Source organism: Schistocerca americana, chromosome 1, assembly GCF_021461395.2.
Source record: "Schistocerca americana isolate TAMUIC-IGC-003095 chromosome 1, iqSchAmer2.1, whole genome shotgun sequence".
NCBI classification, from domain to species: Eukaryota; Metazoa; Arthropoda; class Insecta; order Orthoptera; family Acrididae; genus Schistocerca; species Schistocerca americana.
In genome coordinates, this window is record NC_060119.1 from 1120891364 (window position 1) to 1120912978 (window position 21615).

At 40.2% G+C, this 21615-nt stretch overlaps 1 protein-coding gene across 1 annotated transcript in view; it reads right to left on the reverse strand.

Annotated features, from left to right (window-relative positions):
- LOC124596893 (putative inorganic phosphate cotransporter) overlaps positions 1 to 20266 on the reverse strand; it is a 35995-nt gene extending 15729 nt beyond the window's left edge. The window contains exons 1-3 of the mRNA XM_047135903.1: positions 20187 to 20266; positions 14307 to 14446; positions 5896 to 6126 (exon numbers count right to left, since the gene is read on the reverse strand). Coding sequence (XP_046991859.1) covers positions 5896 to 6126; positions 14307 to 14363 — 288 coding nt within the window. The 5' untranslated portion in view covers positions 14364 to 14446; positions 20187 to 20266. The remainder of the gene's footprint in view (positions 1 to 5895; positions 6127 to 14306; positions 14447 to 20186) is intronic.
- Positions 20267 to 21615: the final 1349 nt, after the last annotated feature.

The following is a 21615-nucleotide window of genomic DNA, read 5'->3' on the forward strand; positions in this document are numbered from 1 at the left end:
GGCCTCATTACGCGCCTAACGTTGGAGCTCCCAACTACCAGCAAATCCGCTCTCTGTGAATGCCCAGACCTTGCAGACCGAGAAGCTTCCTCTGGAACAGGGTGGACGACTGCATCCAGCTTAGTGACATCGTGAGCCACAGATAACGCCCGAAACCTATTCGTCAAGCGAACCAGGGAGGCCCTATGATCAGCCTCTTGGAAAGCTTTTCGCTGCCTGCCAGACTTTAGAATGATCTCCCACTCGACCGCAGGTGAGGGGTCAACCTCAGTGCAGGCAGTACCTGGGGTGGCCACAGCAGTGGACTGATTGGGGCACACGTGGGACGGGATCGACAGCCATGGCATCCCTGCGTCCGACCCCCCCCCCCCCCCCCCACAACGATGCCCCTTGGCAATAGTCTCAAGCTGTGTGATGGAAGCCAATGCAGCCTGGAGCTGTGAGCGAAGAGTCGCCAACTCAGCTCGCCTCTGTACACAGCAATCACAGTTCTTCCCATTACTGCAGTCGCTCTTGTTTGAAACCCTTCAAAATACGTAACAAACGAACAGTGTACTCAGCTTATTAGCAACACGACTTCGAAGTGCTCTCTCACTGACGATCTAACTGACACTGAGCTACACTAACCAAAACAAACAAAAGCCTATACGATATGAGGGTCAATAACAACGGCCGTACTGTACGCTAGGCTGTTATTAAAATTAAAATAAAAGGTTGTGCTCAGTAACCACTCGACCACTCAAGAAATCACAAAAATAATCTAATAACTACACAGGTATCTGAAAATAAGTGACTCCTGTTGGAAGCTCGTAAAAATATATAACAAATGCACGGTACACTAGCCTCATTAGCAGCAGGAACACGAGGTGCTCTGTCTCTGACGGTCTATGCAACACTCGATCGAACGGTACGTTGAAAGATTTGCACAATAATCTGGACCCATTTTAGGGCACGATGGTTCTGTTCGCCTACGATTTTCGCCGAACGCTGCCGGTCATTCCAAGATCAACACATGCTGATGAAATAAACGTTTGCTTGAAGTCATCGACTTTGTGGAGATACGTGATAACTCTAAAGTTAATAACGAATATGCGATTTGCATTACAAAATGGAGGATCGGCAGAAGTGTTTTCCAAGCAATAACTAGACACTGGCAAGAGAAAAATTCCGGTTGACGCTTCCACTGGCCTCGTTGTATTTACAGCTATTTCTTTTTTATTCACAATATCAAAAGAAGATTGATTACGAAACTGTTCCGTAATATTGCTGAAAATCACAAAAATTGTTTGGTTGAGGGAACAAGCCGTTTTGGCAGCGAAAGATAAGGACTTAGGCAGCATGAACATAAAAATTCAGTCAAATCGCTTAATTCTATCGATTTCATTACGGACCCAGATGAAGTCTGTAGTTATGCAATTGAGTTCCTGAATTCAGTGGATGTGCCTGGAATGCCACCAGTCAATTTGCAGCTCAAGGTCGGCTCGGTGATAATCATGTTGCGCAGTCTGAACAAGCCGAAACTGTGCAGTGGAACAATATTAGCTGTGAAGCTGATGAACAACGTGACTGGAGCAACGATATTCGTAGGAAAGTTCAATGGCGACGCTGTTCTGAATCCAACGGACTTGCCGTGTCCAGTTTCCGGTTCGCCTTACATTCGCCATGACGATTAACAAATAGCGACGACAGTCGTCGGAAGTGTGTGGAATAGGTCTTGAATTGGCGTGTTTTCCCTTGGGCAGCTGTACATGGGGTTCTCAGAGTCGGTATACCATCGGCGCTATGCGTTTTCTCTCCGCACGGAAAGACCAAAAATATCGTTCATCACCACACGTTGCATTGAACGCAATAAAAACACCTAAAATTATTGTCAACACAATGATTTCCCAGCCCTGTCATTTCAGTAAATTCATTATCTTACTGAAATTGGTTTGTTGCATTTTTCACAAATTCAAGGAAAGATTTGATTGCATGTATCCCTGCTCGACAGACAGACGCACAGACTGACAGACAATTCACAGCCTCAACCACTGGCGATTTATAGACAAGATAATCAATAAACACTTTCTGTTACACCGGCTCCGAGAAAGAACAAGCTAAGCTGTGCTGTAAAAATGTGCGGTTTTGCTTTCCTTTAAGCAGGTTTTGCTTTCCTTTAAGCAGTCTTCTTAACAGAAAACAAGGAAGTAGTGTTTATGGCTAACTTTATAATCCTACCTGTTCGCAGATTATATCCATACGAAACGCTGCCATAGAGATACTATTCCCACATATCCAGGAGTTGAATAGGTCTCTCTCATATAAAGTGTGCTACGGATTCCAACCGATTTACCCATTTATTTTGACTTCTGTTCCCAATCAAGGTTCCGATTCAACAACAATAAATAACGTCAGAGAGCGGGGGGAAGAGGTGGACGGAGAAGAGGATAAAAATGGTTATACAGAACTTTTCTTTCTTTCTTTCGCTTTCGCCGTTGTCCCGCAGCGATCGCAGGGTCGGCATGGTTACAACGGATTTGGCAATGTTACTTTTTCGGGTGTGGCCAGATGCCCTTCCTGCCGCCACCCCGTACCCCCCAGGCTGGAATCAGTGTACCCAAACTGTCTGGATCTAGTGTAAAGCATGAAATAGTGTGGACGTGTTTCAAATGTCGGCGACGCGTGTAACCTAGGTGGAACGTGGAGACCAGCCCAGTTTTTACCTAGCGGGATGTGGAAAACCGCCTAAAAACCACATTCAGGCTGGCCAGCACACTGGCCCTCGTCGTTAATCCACCAGGCGGATTCAATCTGGGGCCGGCGCGCCTATCCAAGTCCAGGAAGCAGCGCGTTAGCACTCTCGCCTACTCTTGAGGGTAAAAATGGTTATATAGAACGGAAAGGATGATATAGACAGAAAGATGAGGGAGGAGGTGATCGATAGACAGTGTGTGGGATAAGAGAAGTACAGGGAGCAGTGGGAAGGTGATGGACAAAGATGGCAGTAGGAGGAGGAGATGGACAAAGGGAGGGGGAGGAGGGTGAGGAGGAGAGGGATGTAGAGAGAGGAGGGGAGAAGGAGATTAGGACGTATATCCAGCTCTCATAGATATTTAGCAACTGCTAAGAATTGCCTGTTTTGCTAGTCTTCAATATTAAAAGAAAGAAATTTCTTTAAGAAATAAAAAAAACTTCCAGCCCATATTTGAAAAAAATTACTTTGTTCAAACCATTAATCACAGCTCTGAAACAACTTTAAGAGAACAATTAAGAATTTAAATATTTGAATCATGGAAGGCACAAAAGTAAACTACTTTTTTCTTGCTCTCATATGTACTAGGCTTTCGGTTTACAATTTTGGATTCGTCATAAATGGTTTCACACGTAAATCAGGAGTTAAAAATGATGGCACAAAAATCTATAATACGTAAGGAAAAGCACAAATCTTTATTTTGGGAATGGTACAGTTAATGTGTGCTTATTGATTCTAATATTCGAGAATAAAAATGATAATTAAATGGCAAGAAGGGCACAGACAATTTCAAAATAGTTTTACTTTCATCTGAGATAATTTACATGGCTGTAATAGCATCTAGAAACTTGGGTGCTGTCTTAGGTGAAGCTATGAATGTAGATCTTGAAATAAAAGTAATGAAAGTTCATCATTGCTGAAACTGGAAAGATTCTGGAAGGTTTTATGTGGATCATCCAGTAGTAAGTTTCCCTATTTTATTTTCCTCCAAAATAAGCAAACCATGGCATGTGAGGACTGGCGAGCTCGACTGATATGTGTTGAAAACTATCACACTGGCTTACCACGATTACCGCAGTATCTTGCCAGTATGCTGCCAGTTAGCATGGAGCTACCATTAGAAAGTTCGTCGACTTGAGAGCTGCGCTCTGTTATTCGGTTTTCTGCAGCAAACCCACAATCCACTGTCGATATATGTTGGGACTTAACGTCTGTCTATGGGAAAGGCTGTGTTAGCATTCGCATGGCAATGAGACATGAGTCCATCATTCGGCACCTGAGGCGAAACGTCAGAGAAAGGTATGGAAGAAACGTGGCGAAGTTCACAGATTCCACAGAGAATATAATGTCAGTCCTCTTTTGGTGCTGTCAGAGGTCGTTAATCGTTCACTACCTGCCTCAAAACACCACAATTAATGCAGGGAAGTACTTCAATGTCTTGAAGAATCTGCGAGCTGCCATCGAACGAAAATGTGAATTTTTGTCTTCCCCTTCATTACAATGGTCGGCATCACGCAGTTCGAATGACCTAGGCGGAGCTCGGAAGGTAGGAGACGAGATACTGGCAGAAGTAAAGCTTTGAGTACGGGGCGTGAGTCGTGCTTCGGTAGCTCAGATGGTAGAGCAGTTACCTGCGAAAGGCAAAGGTCCCGAGTTCGAGTCTCGGTCGGGCACACAGTTTTAATCCGCCAGGAAGTTTCATATCAGCGCACACTCCGCTGCAGAGTGAAAATCTCATTCTGGAAACATCCCCCAGGCTGTGGCTAAGTCATGTCTCCGCAGTATCCTTTCTTTCAGTAGTGCTAGTTCTGCAAGGTTCGCAGGAGAGCTTCTGCAAAGTTTGGAAGTTAGGAGACGAGGTACTGGCAGAAGTAAAGCTGTGAGTACCGGACGTGAGCAGTGCTTCGGTAGCTCAGATGGTAGAGCAGTTGTCCGCGAAAGGCAAAGGTCCCGAGTTCGAATATCGGTCGGGCACACGGTTTTAATCTGTCAGGAAGTTTCAGTCAAGTCTTGTTTTTGGTTAAAGTGGAAATTAAATATATGAAGATTGAGACAAAACTGTTTTATTGATGATGCGACAATTAAGAAGAGGTATATGTGAATTTACAAGAAGTTTAATAAAAATGTGGATCGTGAATACCAAGTCAAAAATTATTTCTACCATACCATTGTTCTGATCTGGAATTGTTTGATCATCAAGAATTTCCTGAAAAACGCATTTTTTAGGTCTTCAGTTATTGCTAAAATACAGATCTGGACCATCTAGCAGTCAAAGTGGAATCACCGTAGAATCAACAAGATGAGCCATAACAACTTCGACGAAATCTACGTGGGAATCCATTCAAGATAAGTGCCAAAATTAATGACTTTTTTGCAGTGACTTCATTATTTCCATTCTGACGATACCATCCACAGTCAATAACTTTGTTGTTGCCCGATAAAGCGAACATACGCTGCGTGTACAACATTATTAATCTGGTTTCTAACCTACTTTGCAGGTGGTGGTATTGTTAGAGTACTATGCTGTTGTAAATATTTATAGATATTCATAAGAAAGATGTAATTTTCCCGTGTAAAAGTGGATACATCACGAAGATCAAATTTATGGTAGTGCCCAAATTTCAGATCTACTCACAAAGCACAATTCTTCTACACATCAACTTGGTTATAGTGTTGTGCAGTCAGCCTGCTCCCTAGGCTTATTACGTGAGGTACCTGTTTGTGTTTCTCTATACCCAAGGATTGCTGCCACACCTACGCCTTGCTGACGTCTTCAGGATGCTTGTGCAACAATCTGGTTTGCTTAATGTGTTGTATGGAAACCTGTTTTGTATCATGCGTATCTATTGGCTATATTGATATTGTGTATGCCGGAGGCATACTGTAAGTCCCACACATGCTCCATGTCATGTCTTACCATATAATATGTGTCTGTACGTATATATCATGTGTCACAGCGATGTTAAGACACGTCCTAGTCCACAACTTAGCGTTGTGATTGATATTGTTTCATGGATCTCTTAACTTGTTACCATGAGTGAGAGTCAATTTAACTGCAAAACGTGAAGTTGTGAAGTGTGTTAATGTAGTTACTCTGTGTGCTGTGTGCGGGACAAGTACAACACGAATAGTGTCTTACTGATAAGGATGTCACAGCCACATACCTGAGCGAGACCCATGACTACTCTGAACGCACAGACGAGCACCACACCGCCAGTGTCTGCAGCCACCTCTGTGAGCATGGTGAGGATACCAGAGAGGATGATCGAGGCTGAAAACAAGTTCTTCGAATTGAACCTGTCCGCTGCCCACCCGGCAGGCGCCATCATCACCACATAGCCCCAGAAGAAGGAGCTCAGGATGGTGCTCGTCTCAGATTGGCTCCAGCCGTAGTCCTTTGGACAAATTAAGAAAACCATTCTCTTATCTTTGATTATTCGGTATTTTGTCTACATGTGAGAAGTGGTTTATGGTGTTGACTTAATAGATGTTGCAGGATAATCGTCAGCATACCTTGAGGTTGAAAGAGTAAACAAGGCGAGCCAGACATTATTCAAGACTCAACACTAGTGACGAAACAACTATGGAGCCACTAAGATGTCTGTAACTCAATTTAGTTGAATTTGTAACAGGGACCCAGACTATGGTCAAGTATCAGGAAGTAAAGAAGCAGGTATTTATCGTAATATGGAGAAAAGCACATCCGGACAGCTGACACAACCAAGTCTTTGTTTGAGAACTAAGGTAGTCTATAGACATTATTTCCCAACCCAGGTTTCTCAGCATCTCAAACATAATTCGATTATACTCCATTACCGACGTTTCATTTAGCATCTTTTCAAGAAAGTATCCATTCGGTTCAACTGCCTATCCAAGTCCATTGGAGTTCATGCAGAGCTACAATTCAATTGGCAGATCCTAAGGCATTTATTTCTTTAACTTATTCCTGTTATATCCATATTTGATACTTTCATTTCACTTTCCAGCTCCAGTGACAATGTTTTCGCCTGTTTAGCCAAATTTCGTATAGCAGTGCGTTGATACACGAGTAACTTGACAAGCGTCATGTCCTGAAATAACCGAGTTCCCTCGGAGCAGTATTCCCATTGTTCTTTCAGACAGGCCGGAATACCGCTTTCCCAGTGACTTGCTTGTCGCAGTAGGGGCTTCGACAAGCCGCAAATAGACGCCACATATTCCATCTGCCAACTTTTGTATTCCATATATTTATTATAGAACTAAATTCTACTCTTTCAGAAAAAGTTCCATAATCGATTACCGATTACTGAACCAAAGTCGTTCGCGACGCATAGCGACATACTCTTTGGCATTTATCTAGAGTAACACAACCTAAATTTAATTTTTTATACATGAGACAGGTATATAATAGCAGAAGAATATTACTGACTACTTGCTGATTCCGTAGAAATTGTATTTTAGGATTCCTATGAGATAGCCGTTTTCCTAGTTCTCTAAACAGTTCATTACCTCATATTTTGTTAACGTGAATTGAGAATCGATAATTATGAGAGTTCAGAATAGTACAATAGGTTTCATGAGGGATCTACACTTCTGGCTCCTTTCAAAACTTTTTCCTCCATTTTCTTCATAGCTGATATTAAAGCAACGATTTTATTGAGAGAAGCTGGCATTTTCCACTTTTGCTGCATTAATTTTATTTATTCACAACTAGTTTCGGGCTTCCAGGCCAGTCTTTAGTGATTTTGAGGTTCTGTATAAAATATGATATGTTATATTACCTCCATGGATAGAAATATAATGGTGTGACTGCAACAGAAAACTGAAATGAGAGCGTCTTTGAATTTTTTATGTTCATTTTGGTTCACAAATGTTGCCTTCTTTTTTGACAGCGTGACATTTACACAAGTGTTACACTAATCTAAGATAAAATGGTAAGCATGGAATAACTGGAACCATAATTTCAAATAAAAAGTTGTATATTTATTTGTGTAGAACACAAATTTAAAAAATAATAAGAAAAATAGCAGTATGGGAAATGACATAAAATAAAATAGAAGTAATTATTGAAGTGTATGGTGACTTGAGACCATATTTCAACATTTCATTTTATTGTCTAGATGATCTCTGATTGGTAATTAGCAGAATGTAACTGAAGTTATCCAGAAATTTTGTATTCTGAAGATCTATATACTCATTAAGAAATGTATCAGGCTACCTTTTCAAATGACTGGATATTTCGATTTCTTCTGAGGTATTCATTTGCTTCCATTTCTTAGCATAATGTAAAATTTGGATCTTTCCATTAATGTTTTTGAATGTTGCTTAGGAGATGTAGTGAAAAGGTACTTGTACTGACATCATTACATTTTTGTGCTCTTTGAAATATACCCGAAAGTTTCTATGAATTTCCTCAATGAATACTCCGTCACAATCATCACATCAAATTTTGTGGATCTCTGACATTAAATGGGTCTGTTGTAGTATGTTTATATCACTAATATTGTTTTCAGTATGGGACCTAATTTTGATATCTGTATTTTTAAAGGTTTTGGCTGTTTCACTTGAAATGATTCCTTTAAAGGGCAATACAACAAATTTAGTTTTTTGTTTAGCTCCCTCTCTTTCTACAGTAATTTTATTTCCTTCTGATTTTTGCTTGATTTTCTTTTCCTATGTATATTTTTATTTGTCTGCAGTTTGAAATAATGTACTTCAGATAAATTTTCTGGTATCGCTAATTCTTGTTTCATCTCATCTTCTTCAAGTTGAGAATTTATTTCCATATCATCGAGTGAAAATTTGTCTTCTATGCATTTTTGTATGATTAATTAATTAGTGTGCCTGCAATTGGTTTTGAAAAAATTTCAAATTTGTTCTGTGAATTTCCTTTTTTATGTCAAATGTAAGAAGTTAATACAGTTATTTATTTCAATTTCATTGGTACATTTCGTTTTGTCATGCACACTATTTAGTTGTAAACGCATGGTGTCAATGTCTTCTTCTTTACTGTAAGTAGAATTACTGTGTCATCGACATAACCTTTGTACTATAAGATTTTGCCTGTTGTATGTTAAAATTTCTCAAAACTTCTTACTTTAATACGTTTAATGAATGTTGGCTAAGGTTCCTGTCACGCAATTACCCATGGCTCTAAACTATCTGGTTGACAGTATGAATCATCTTGAAAGCAAAAACAGTTATATGAAAGACTGAGTCATAATAGTTGAGTGAACTTTAGGGTTTCAGCTGTAATCATTTACTTGTATTTAATTACATTATTTTCAACTATATTAGTGGTTTCCTTAATAGGAATATCTGTGTGAAGATTAATGATGTCAGAAGAAACCAGTATATTGTTATCAGGAACATATGTATTTTTGATTTGATTAATTAATTAATGTGTATTTTTGTTATGTATTTATTTTCATATGTGTGGAGCTTGTTGTATAAATAACTGACTTTTTGCTTATAAATAGAAGGGACTGTCTATACCACTGACAATAGAGTTAATAGGTATGTACTTTGTATGGATTTTTGGATGCACTCGTAATGTTGGAAATTTTGGGGTTGAGAACTATACATTCCTTTACCTTTTTGTCAGTGAAGATAAAATTGAAATTCTGAGGACTTCCTTGATATGTGTGATGAATTTGTTTACAGGATCATGTTTTAACTTTGTTACATCATGCTTTTCAAAAAACTCATGAATTTTATTGAGATAGTAATTTTTTAATATTATGATGGTTAAATGAAGAGTAATTCCTCCACCATCATTAATTGGGTTTGGATGGGAATGTTTTAATAAATCAAATGCAGAAATAATCCTTAGAATGTGATCTTTAATTACCACTATTCACTTTTCCACATAATCAGCAGCCAATAGGATACATTTCTGCCAACGATGAACAAGTTTTCTGAAGCCATCATGGAAGAAGTCGACACTCTGTTTCCGCAACCACCGTCTCACAGTTGTCTCAATGTCTTTATCGGAAGCATAATGATGTCCCCACAGATCGTCTTTCATTATTAGGAACAGATGGAAGTCAGATGGTGCTAAATCTGGACTGTTTGGAGGATGCCATATGATGGTGAGATTCAGTTTCTGAAGTTTTGGTGTGGTGGCATGTGAAGTGTGTGGTTTGGGATTGTCATGCTGCAGGAAGACATTTCCCTTTTCCCTTCGGATCCTTGTTAGCGGTCATTTCAGAGTTCACAGCATTGTGATGTAATGCTCTGAATATTTTGTTGTTCCACGATCAAGGAAATCAACATGGATAACACCATCTGCTGTGGTCATGATTTTTTCAGCTGAGGTCTGCGTCTTGAATTTCTTTTTCTGGAGCGAGTCTTGTGTCGATATTCTCGATATTCCATAGACGGAAATTTCGTCTCTGGCTCGTAATGGAGTACCCACGTTTCATCTCCTGTCACAACTGAATGGAGAAAGGTGTCACCTTCATTCTTGTAACACAAGAGGAGCTCCTGGCAAATTTCAAGTCTGTGTGCTTTCATTTAAGGAGTCCGCAACTGGAGTACCCATCATGCACAGATCTTCCTATAGCCAAGAAAGGCTATAATGTGACCCACACATACTTGTGACATGCCGATTGTGTTTGCAGTTTCTCTCTGAGTGATACGACGATCGTCCCGAATCAATCCGTCAACATTTTGCTTGTGAAACTCGATGGTTGCTGTCACAGGACCTCCAACTCTTTGTTTGTCACGCAGGTCAGATGTTCCCCCCTCAACATCTTTAAACTTACTCGCTCAGCGATGCACAGTACTCACATTAACACAATCATCACAAACTGATGAATCTCCTTTGGGGTGACACCTTCTGCTGTCAAGAATTCAATGACTGAACGTTGCTTAAATCGCATTGACCGACCTTCTGCGCAAGTTTCCATACATTACTCTGTAACAACACAACCGTTCAATTCTAAGGCTTCCCCCCAATTGGAGCTGTAGAGCAGGGACTATGGAACAAGCCAGTACCTGCCACATACCAATGCTGCTAACTGTTGAAGAGTTACGAAGCTGGAGGCATTACATTTCAGTCAACCATCGTATTACTAATGCTTTGCCTTTACGTTTAATGCATTATGTTCACTTGATTTCTTGTAAATATATCACATGGTATTTTGGTTGGCCTTCATCGGGTAATTGTGTTTTATTTGCTCTGAAATCATTTCACAGATTATAGAAACAATTTTATTTTTACTTACAATGGGGGGTTGTGCCACATCTAAGTCTATTTTTGTACTCACTTTATATTTTTGATCATACTTCTTGGTAGATTGGAAGACAGATTAAATTTTAATTCTTTGTTCAGGAGATCCAGCTCTGCTCCTATAAATTAAATATTTGTCAAATTCTCAATATGTTTCAAACATTTTAAGTTATGGTAGTCTACTTGTTGACATTTGTAAGCCCCTTTCATTTCAGAATGAATTATTTCATTTTAAATTTGTTTATGTATGTCTCTAATTTTTTTGCTCACAAGATGTGAATGATCGTTAGCTAATGTGAGTATCAAATAAAATTGCACTGAAGTGAACATTTTTCCTAGTCATAGATGTGCTAGATATGAGTGATGGTTGAACCAGATCTTCTGTTTAAATTTAGTATGGATTTCGTATTTGAGTCACATAATATCACTGCACTTTTTCACTTTCTTAGCGGCTTATGTTATAAGTTTAATAATAACATTTACGGAGTTTGTGAGTACTTTTAACTGTGCATTATATCTAATGCTTTTAATAGTCTTCAACACTTTAATTGTTACGTGCTGATAAAGTTGAATTTTACCCGTGTATTTGTATGGTAGCATGACATGCATTTTCTTCACAGCAGATATTACAGAAATGAATGTACTAAAATATGTTGTAGTTCTCCACTTTTGCTGCATTAATTTTAATTGTTCTCAACTAGTTTCAGCCGTCTAGGCTGTTCACAAGTGACTTTGTTGTTCTGTGCAAAACAGAGTATCTATAAATAAATAGCCTTAGTTGCAAAGTTATTTTTATTACAAATAATGCCTCTCACCTGAGTAAGGCTTCATCAGATTTTATGAAAATTTATCAGGAGCATTTCATATCAGCAAGTGGTAAGGTGGTTGGTCAGAACAGATGATGAATAAACCATCAAAAAGATATATCTGTCAGACTAGATCCACTTGTAAGTCATGAACACCACTGAACAAAGTGCAATGAAGTGCCACACATACTTCACATAACCTGAAACTCAAGGTGACAACGTTGGAACTGGCTAGTTCCGATGTGGCCGCCTAGTATAAAGTTTATTTTACCAAATTTTCAGATTTATATGATGCACATGTGGCTCTATGCTGCACTACGTTGGATGGTGTTCACGATTTACAAGTGGGTCTAGTCCAGTACAAATGCCTTTCAGATTGTTCATTCCCTATCATTTCTGACCATCTGTCTTTCCAGCCAGTGATTTCAAATGCTCTTGATAGCTTTGTGTAAAACTTGATAAAGCCTTAAATAGGTGAAACACATTATTTGTAACAAAAACAGCTTTCAAAGTGTTACTGTTTCTTTGCAGACATGAAAAACGGTTGCTGCACCGTTCAGCTTATCATCGAGTGGTTAATATTATTAAAATATTATGTATAGTATTAAATTCTCCATAACTTCAGAAGTAATACTGACTCGCAAAATTTTAGGCTAGTTTTGGAATCAGCACAAAAAAATTGTTTAAGGTGGTACATATCAAACATCAATTCTCAGTCGTTTTAAATTTCGTAAATATTACATTTATTTACTTTTGCTAATATGACAGTACGGGATGTGTAAAGAACAGCTGACTCACACAAGGTTGCTACCGCATTAGTATGTAAAGGAAAATTTCCTTTGAATTAAGACTAATATGAATTGAAATATCACTGACCTTCAGCAGCTTCATTCTACTGTGAAGTATATATTTATACTTCGTTTATGTTAACTCTTATCTCCTAAACTGGTGGGGAAAAGCATGTCCATAGATAGATTTTAGAGAGATGGCAAAAGGGAGTTCATCGTGAAATGACGCTGTGGTAAGTCATGTAGGCCTACAATACTTTTCTTTCTGTGAAAACTAACCAATAATAGGTGTTCTACAATGGGAAAACGTGGGAGATGTCTGTTGTTATTGTGAAATTCTATTGTGAGCTGTGTTTATGTGATAAATATTGTGATATGGAAATATGCTATGATTTATTAGCAGTTACATGGCTCATAGCACGTTGCACAATTGAACTCTGAGGCCAGACTCCTGGAAAGGACTGCAGCCAGTTTATTTAATCATACGTTACTAATGAAATCCATAAGGTGAATTTGCGCCACATTGAATGGCAGCCAGAATTTGGTTTTACTGAACACACGTCAAAAATTCATTATACACATCAAAAATAACATTGGTAATTACTCAGAAACAGGTCTGTCCAGGGCCATGCAACAAGAGACAGACTCAACTTACATTTACCAAGAAAAAATAAACGTAAAACTCAAAACAGCATTTTCTACCAAGGAATGAAACTGTACAATAATTTACCAAAAGAGATTAAACAAATTGCTAAAATACACTTATTTAAAAAGGTAGCTAAAAGGTACTTGTTACGCAACACATTTTATACATTGAAGGATTACTTAGATAAAACAGAGTAGGGGTTTGAGAAAAAAATCTTGTACAAATAAATAACAATAATAATGATTATGAAACATCCAGCATTCCACATAACATCTTCACTTTATGTTTTTTCCTTCTTTTTTCCTTTCTAGAAATACTTACCCCCTAGCTATGCGTAGCACAATACCAACACCTCTCCCTCTTCCTGAGCTCAACATCTCACTCATTATGGAGGGATGCTGACTCAGTTTTTCAGGCTAGGAAATGGGAAGCTGCAGTACAAAAAATGGCAAGATATCACCAGTGTGTGTTTGTGTGTCCGTGCATTGAGTGAAGTGTTATGAAACAACGTGTGTATAGTGGGTGCAGTGACTGATAGTGACACATGAGTGAATGCTGTGGCATTACATTCTTTAGTAAGTTATTTGTAAAAAAAAGTATTGTATGCTAGGTGTAATTCTAATGATTATGTCTAACTAGAAGCCTGTAAATATGTGTGTATACGAATTAGCTCATTTTAAATTGGTCTAAACTTGTTAATACTTTGACATTTTCTATATCCTTGTGAAAAGTGGTCTATGGAAGAATAAAGCTACTACCACTACTACTACTACTATGTATAGAAAACGTCTCAATTTATACCAGAGACAAGTCTCAATATCCAATTATAATTAAAGAAATACACCACTACTTTTCAAAACTATCGCACAGTTGTGTGTGGGTCATGGTAAATGAATGATAAACCAAGTCCACTAGAACCTAGCCGTATACGGAAAGAGCCCCTAACTGTAACGTCACCCCATTGAACCATTGAGCACAAATGCTAAACTCAGCTTACATAAGCTTATTACAAAGGGCATGGCTAACACGAAAAGTACATATCAGCGTTATTTGTAGGAATTACAAGTTGTTTGCACTAGGACAGTGTTGTGATGACCCAGCAGTTCAGCCAGCAGGTACCCACCTTGATGTTAGGGTTGCCAGCGGTGTTGTTGGCCATGACAACCACCGCCACCGACATGTTGGTGCGCAAGCTGAAGACCAGCACGTGTGCGATGCATAGCAGCAGTGCCTGAAGGTGCCTCACGCCCAACACGGGGACTCCTAAAAAAAAAGGAGCGTATAGACTCTTCTTATTCTATGTGGGCCCTTGTTTAGAAGGTAGAAGCATTCCCAGATTTCTGCCTGTATTAATTTCGCCGCAGTCAAGTCCCTTTAACTTGTTTGTGAGATAGCGAAATTCACTGTTCACTGTCGAGAGGGATTCAGAGAAGACTAAAAAAAGCCTTAGTAAACTGTGACAGGTATGTTTAGTCACACTGTGTGCAATGATCCTCACAGTCACTAGAGCATGCTTATCAGGGAGTCCATAGAACACACGACAAAAAATGCAGCCTAAAATTTGGTTATTTTAGTTCAACAATTCACAACGCTTGAGAATAAGAATACATATTCAACATTAGCAACTCCAGAATGGTTTCCCGTGATATTCTTAAACCACTTCATGTAAATGTTAGGATGATTACAACTCAGGGCCGTGTTCTATCAGGTTCAACCTTGAGCGAAACGACAAACGTCTAGCCATTCTCATTTCACGAATTAACTTGGACAGTTTTTTGCATTGGACCGCAGATCGTCACTACTACAGATCGTCACTACTACTGTCGGTCATTTGACATCATCGTGTGGATGGAAGCTTTTCAAGACTTCTCCATATATTGCTGTCATCGGCTATCAACATCCATATAGTTCCTGCATATTTATTGATGTCATCTACCCATCTTGTAATAGGTAGTAGTCTCTTGCATTTTTTATCTACTGAATTGCAATACGCAACTGTTTTGGTCCATATCCATTATTTGGTGGCCCAGTCGTTAAGTGCTTGACTAGAAATCCAAAGACCTTGGGTTCGATCCCTGTCCAGTCCTCCTACACTTTTTATCTTTCACTCGTTACTTCCTTTACGTCTGGCAATGATAGTTTATGTGAGAAACGCCAAGCTGCAGCATTGTGCCAGATCCGCATTAAACAATAGGTTCCCCTATAACTAGATATGTAAATCAGCTCATAGATCAGAGGAAGGCAACAGCCTCCCGCTACCAATAGCTCTGTAAAATGCTGTGGTGTTAACTTTGGGGACGACCATAGCTTCACCGTTTGCATATTACATCCACTTGCCCAGCTGCATGAACTGTCCATCTAAATTTCAGGTGTTTCCCAATTCATTTCACACAGCTCTTTAGGTTGTAGAGAGGACACAGTAGGTCAAGTCTTAGTCAGGTAGCAATGTCCAGACGTCATGCAACGACGTTACAGGGAATCAAAGTTACAATATAGACTCCTGCACCTGTAGAGATATGTATTACAGGGTGATTCTATGATAATGTTACAGACTGTCAAGGATCATGGAGGAGGATCAATGTATCAGTTTGAGATAAGGGTCCCTGGTTGGGAAACGATCAAGTCGAAAGGTATAAGCGAAAACCATTCTGACACCCCTGAAATTGTAGAATGCATGTTTCGGTACTGTTGTTGCTAAATTTGTAGAATAGGCAACTTTCAGAGGTGGTAGTATGGACCAAAACATGAAAAAACCTCTAGTAAGTAGGGGCTCGAAAATGCATACCTTAAGAGATATCAGCACTTGTTCAATAGAGGAGATGGGGCTCACAATAGCAAATATGAACAAGTGCTCGTAATCCTTAGGTATGGGTTTTAGAGCGCATGTTACTAGGCATTTCTTCTCATCTTATTCCATACTACCACCTCTGAAAGTTGCCTACCCTACAATGTTAGTAACGACAGTACCGGTACATGTGTTCTACCGTCAGATGTATCAGAACGGTTTTCGCCTATAACTTTCGACTCGTCCGATACTTTGTAACATCATTCCGGAGTCGCCCTCTACATACACACACTCAGTCGACAGCTATCACTTTGACGCTCTGTAGTTTCGTCGGATGACGTTTCCGGACATGGGTTTCTATGTACAACTTTTGATCTACGATGTCCCCTCTGCAACCTCTAGAAGTGTGTAGCATGAACTGTGAAACACCCTGTACGACTTCGTCGTCAGCCTGTTCCAGATACACTGTTTTGTTTCCCTACCCCTTCCACTAATTCTTGAGTTGGACCTATCCATTGCTCGACAAGCAGCTTGCAAGTGTTGAAAGGCTTTAGCAATGAAAAACTGTGTCTGGCATACATGAATCAAAACCGGTATCTCATGCTGGTTATAAACATTCTTTTTCAGACAAACTGGAAGCATATTTTTGAAAACTGTACTTAGTTTACCGAATGCCCTTCAGGCACTTTTATTGCTCTGTTTATTTCCTTTCTTGAACAACAATTTCTTATCTTCAACAGCATAAATACGAAAACTCTGCAACTAGTTGTATGAATTCTCCGTTCAGTTGTACTGTTTTATTTTCAACTTGTTGTTTGTATGTTACTCTTACTGCAATTAGCTTTTCGCCCTATTTCCAAAAAAATAGTTCAAATGGCTCTGAGCGCTATGGGACTCAACTTCTGAGGTCATTAGTCCCCTAGAACTTAGAACTAGTTAAACCTAACTAACCTAAGGACATCACACACATCCATGCCCGAGGCAGGATTCGAACCTGCGACCGTAGCGGTCTCGTGGTTCAAGACTGCAGCGCCTAGAACCGCACGACCACTGCGGCCGGCCGCCCTATTTCCAGACTTTGTTAATACAAGTACTTACCTCCACTCTTTGTTGTAGTTTTTCTGCATTACAGACAAACAGCACCTGTCGTTAGCTAAACAAAGGAAGTTCAGACATATTCCACCTTTTCTTTCCCGATTTAAGATCTAAAAACATCTTCTAGACCCTCCTGGAAACAGTTCTGATATACCATTTTCTAGCCTGACCTCTCGTTCAAGCCTAAATTTGTCACTGTTGTATACTAACAGAGGTTGAAGCAATGCCTGTTTCGTAAGGGATATCTGTGCAGATTATGTTGCAGTCGACTCGTAAGTTTTACTCAAAATCTACGAATCCCAGGCTGAGACAAATCACATTCATTGTTCTATTCCGTAATTTAATGTAATATTTGTTTTTTTCTGTAGTCAAGTTATTCATCTGCTTGATTAATGGTTAGTGATAACTTTAGCAAATTTGTAGTACATTAGTAAGAGAAGGTTGACAAGCGTACTACAGGGCCTGTTAAAAAAAGTGAAGCACCCAGAAGACATGATCGGGTGTCAATGTAACTTGGCACACGTGCACATCATCGGCGAGTAGGTAAAGTATTAGAATTACAGTTCTCTGTGACAGACAGAATGGCGCCAGAATGCGTGTTGTTCGCGTTTAGTGCTCTTACGAGGTCTAGTAGGGGACATACGGGACCTGAGTACTGTGAAGGATAGGAAGACGCTGTCTACTCGCATTACTACAAAAAATTTGCAGTTTTGTTTGCGGAATGCTTTCAGAGGAACATAATTCCCCAAAACGTGGAAAACGCTGCAGTCGATCTCCCTCGAAATAACTGAGTCAGTTACGAGTTTAAAAAATTGTTAGGTTGTCAGCGAGACAAAAATCACAGGGAAGGTTATGCCATTTGAACATCTGCCGTGCATTACGCCCGAATCTTGCGGTTACATACGCCGTATGGGACGAGTGTAGATACACTCTCTGGCCACTATAGTACAAACGCTATCGGATAGCGACAGAAGCAGAGCTGTGGACGGTTGACGACCAACATGTATTGGGCGCCGACGAGAGCAGAGCAGCAATCTCCACGAACCACCTACCGATGGCAACGAGTCTGTTTGCCGACATATATTGGAGAACGTGCGAAGTGGTCCGTGAGGACACACAAGAATTCTGCAAGTTATAAATATGTCAGGAAACCACGTGAACGAAATAATTTCTGTTCACTGCAAGTGACAAGTTAACAGTACCAATATTACAGGCCTGTATTTGACTTATTGTTTGTGATTTATCTTAGATCCGACAAAGAAATCGTGGCGCATTTTACAGCATCGTTAAAAGTTGTCGGCTATAATCTGCTGATCAGTAACTGTCCATTAGCTATGGTGCCTTAGCATTGATAATGACTGTCTTCTGCTTATGTTCGTATTCTGACGTTTTCCGTTACTTCTTTTATTCTCCTCTGCTTGCAGAGCAGTCGGATAAAAGCCTACCTCACGCCATCGTACGCTGCAACGAAACCATTGAGCAGCTTTCGAAATATCCAGCTTATATGGTTTCGAAGACTCATATCTGAATCGCAACTACATGATGATATTTGCTCAAGTATGTGGTAGGTTAGAAGGCCAGTGACCACCTTTGACAATGGTCTCGATAACGATCGTCCTTAAGAGCGACTTATTTGGAGAGGAAGCTCTGTCGTCTTACTGCTGATGCTTGCAATACTATCTTGATAATTATTATCAGTCCTTATAAAAGGCTGTCGAAACGTAGAGCATTATTATCCAGCGTTTCTTTTATATTTTTCTTTCAGGGGCAATCTGCTGTGGTATTCAAGTTCAGGATTTATAAGAAATGTCGGATGGTGCGAAAAGCGGCAGTTGACTATAATTAACGAAAAGTGTCAGGTCATCCACAAGAGTGCAAAAAGGAACTCAACCTTCGGTTACACGAAAAATCAGTCTAATCTAAAAGCCGTAAAATCAACTAAATACCTAGGAATTACAATTACTAACAACTGAAATGGAAAGAACATATAGGAAATGTTGAGGGGAAGACTAACCAAAGGCTGCGTTTTATTGGCAGGACACTTAGAAAATGTAACAGACCTACTAAGGAGACTGCCTACACTACGCTTATCCGTCCTCTTTTAGAATACTGCTACGCGGTGTGGGATCCTTACCAGTTAGGACTGACGGACTACATCGAAAAAGTTCAAAGAAAGGCAGCACGTTTTGTATTATCGCTAAATATGGGAGAGAGTGTCACAGAAATGATACAGGATTTGGGCTGGAAATCATTAAAAGAAAGGCGTTTTTCGTTGTGACGGAATCTTCTCACGAAATTTCAATCACCAGCTTTCTCCTCCGAATGCGAAAATATTTTGTTGACACCGACCTACATAGGGCGGAACGATCACCACGATAAAATAAGGGAAATCAGACCTCGTACGGAAAGATACAGGTGTTCATTCTTTCCGCGCGCTATACGAGATTGGAATAATAGAGAATTGTGAAGGTGGTTCGATGAACCCTCTGCCAGCCACTTAAATGTGATTTGCAGAGTATCCATGTAGATGTAGATGTAGATGTAGATGTAGATGTAGATGTAGATGCCGCAGAAAGATTCCTTTCACAAGACTGATTCTTCTACTCGAAAGAAAACAGTGTCTTGCGGAGGATTGCAATTTACGAATCAAAACTTAAAAGTTTAACTTGGCACCAGTTCTTGTTGTGGTTGCCAGTAGGGGTCTAAATGGAGCTTTGGCCCCTTGGATGAATCAGATCTGCTGTCAACCTAAGTTATTTTATTTTCCGACTATCGCGGATCGTAGTTTCACCCACAATTTAAATCAGTGTCAGATTTGGCGTTCCAGTACCACCTTCTTCGAGCTTGTGTATTATTTCCAGTTTCTTCTGTATCGTTCACACAACACGTCTTCGTTTTTCGGACATTGTTCGCCACCAACAGAAAACAATGAATATCTTCCACAACAATTTCAGTCAGGCGCTTGCAGTATTCAAGCAGCACATTGTTTAAAAAATGGTTCTAATGGCTCTAAGCAGTATGGGACTTAACATCTGAGGTCACCAGTCCGCTAGACTTAGAACTACTTAAACCTAACTAACCTAAGGACATCACACACATCCATGACCGAGGCAGGATTCGAACCTTCAACGGTAGCTGCAGCGCGGTTCCGCACCAACAGTCGCCAACCCTCTGTGCAGACTGGATCCGGATCTGGCTCGCCTTCCTGCCCTGAAAGATAGCTCACTGCGCGTAAAGCTACACAGATAGGTCAGTTATAAATACTGTATAAATTCAGTGGCTGTAAAAAAAAAAAAAAAACATTCGCAGATCTCAAGAAAAAGAAAATCTAAATAATCGGACATAATCATTATAGTGACTCTCGAACGTCAAAATGAAACTCACGGAATACGAGGTCCTGTACGCGGTAATTACAATCTCTTCTTGAAAAAGAAAGAAATTGAGCACTAGTTCCGTTTGTTTGCAGTATAAGCAACACAAAATTGAAAGAAGTGTTTCGACGTAAGGATTCGCCCACAAAATTCTGATCACAATTCTGTATTCAGACGTCTGTGCCAACTGCTGCCTGGGAACTGCGCTGAGGTAAGCGCCTCCTGCCTCGTCCAACCTGCGCCAAAAATGTTATGTTTTCTAAACGCTTTGCCATCTAGAGCTCCCCCTTCCGTCAGTATCATTTCGGGCCACGCGCTGCGGATACCACAAAACTGGACGAAATCGCTGATGACGAGCAGGCGCGGTCGCCTTGTAAATATCTAAGCCCATAGACAGAGCAATGGATTCATCAAACTATTGACGTTAATGGTCTATGGAAGCAGACGACCGACGTGTGTGCTTCTGCTAAAAGTACGACATCGCCTGCAGCTCCTCTAAAGGGCTTGTGACCATATCGGCTGGATCCTGAACAACTGTAAAACTGTGGTCTGCTCAGATGAGTCCCAATTTTAATCGACAAGAGCTGGTGGTAGAGTTAGAGTGAGCAGAAGCCACGAACCCATGGATCCTAGTTGTCAATGAGACTCTGTGCAATCTGGTGTTGGCTCCAAAATGGTGTTGGCTGTGTTTACATGGAATCGATCATTGCCTGGGAACAGTTACGTTCGGCCATTTGGAGACCATTTGCAACCGTTTATGGACTTCACGTTCCTAAACAAATATGTCATGTCACCGAGCCACAATTGTTCGTGATTGATGTTGTTGTTGCTGTGGTCTTCAGTCCTAAGACTGGTTTGATGCAGCTCTCCATGCTACTCTATCCTGTGCAAGCTTCTTCATCTCCCAGTACCTACTGCAACCTACATCCTTCTGAATCTGCTTAGTGTATTCATCTCTTGGTCTCCCTCTACGATTTTTACCCTCCACGCTGCCCTCCAATGCTAAATTTGTGATCCCTTGATGCCTCAAAACATGTCCTACCAACCGATCCCAAGTTGTGCCACAAACTTCTCTTCTCCCCAATCCTATTCAATACCTCCTCATTAGTTACGTGATCTACCCACCTTATCTTCAGCATTCTTCTGTAGCACCACGTTTCCAAAGCTTCTATTCCCTTCTT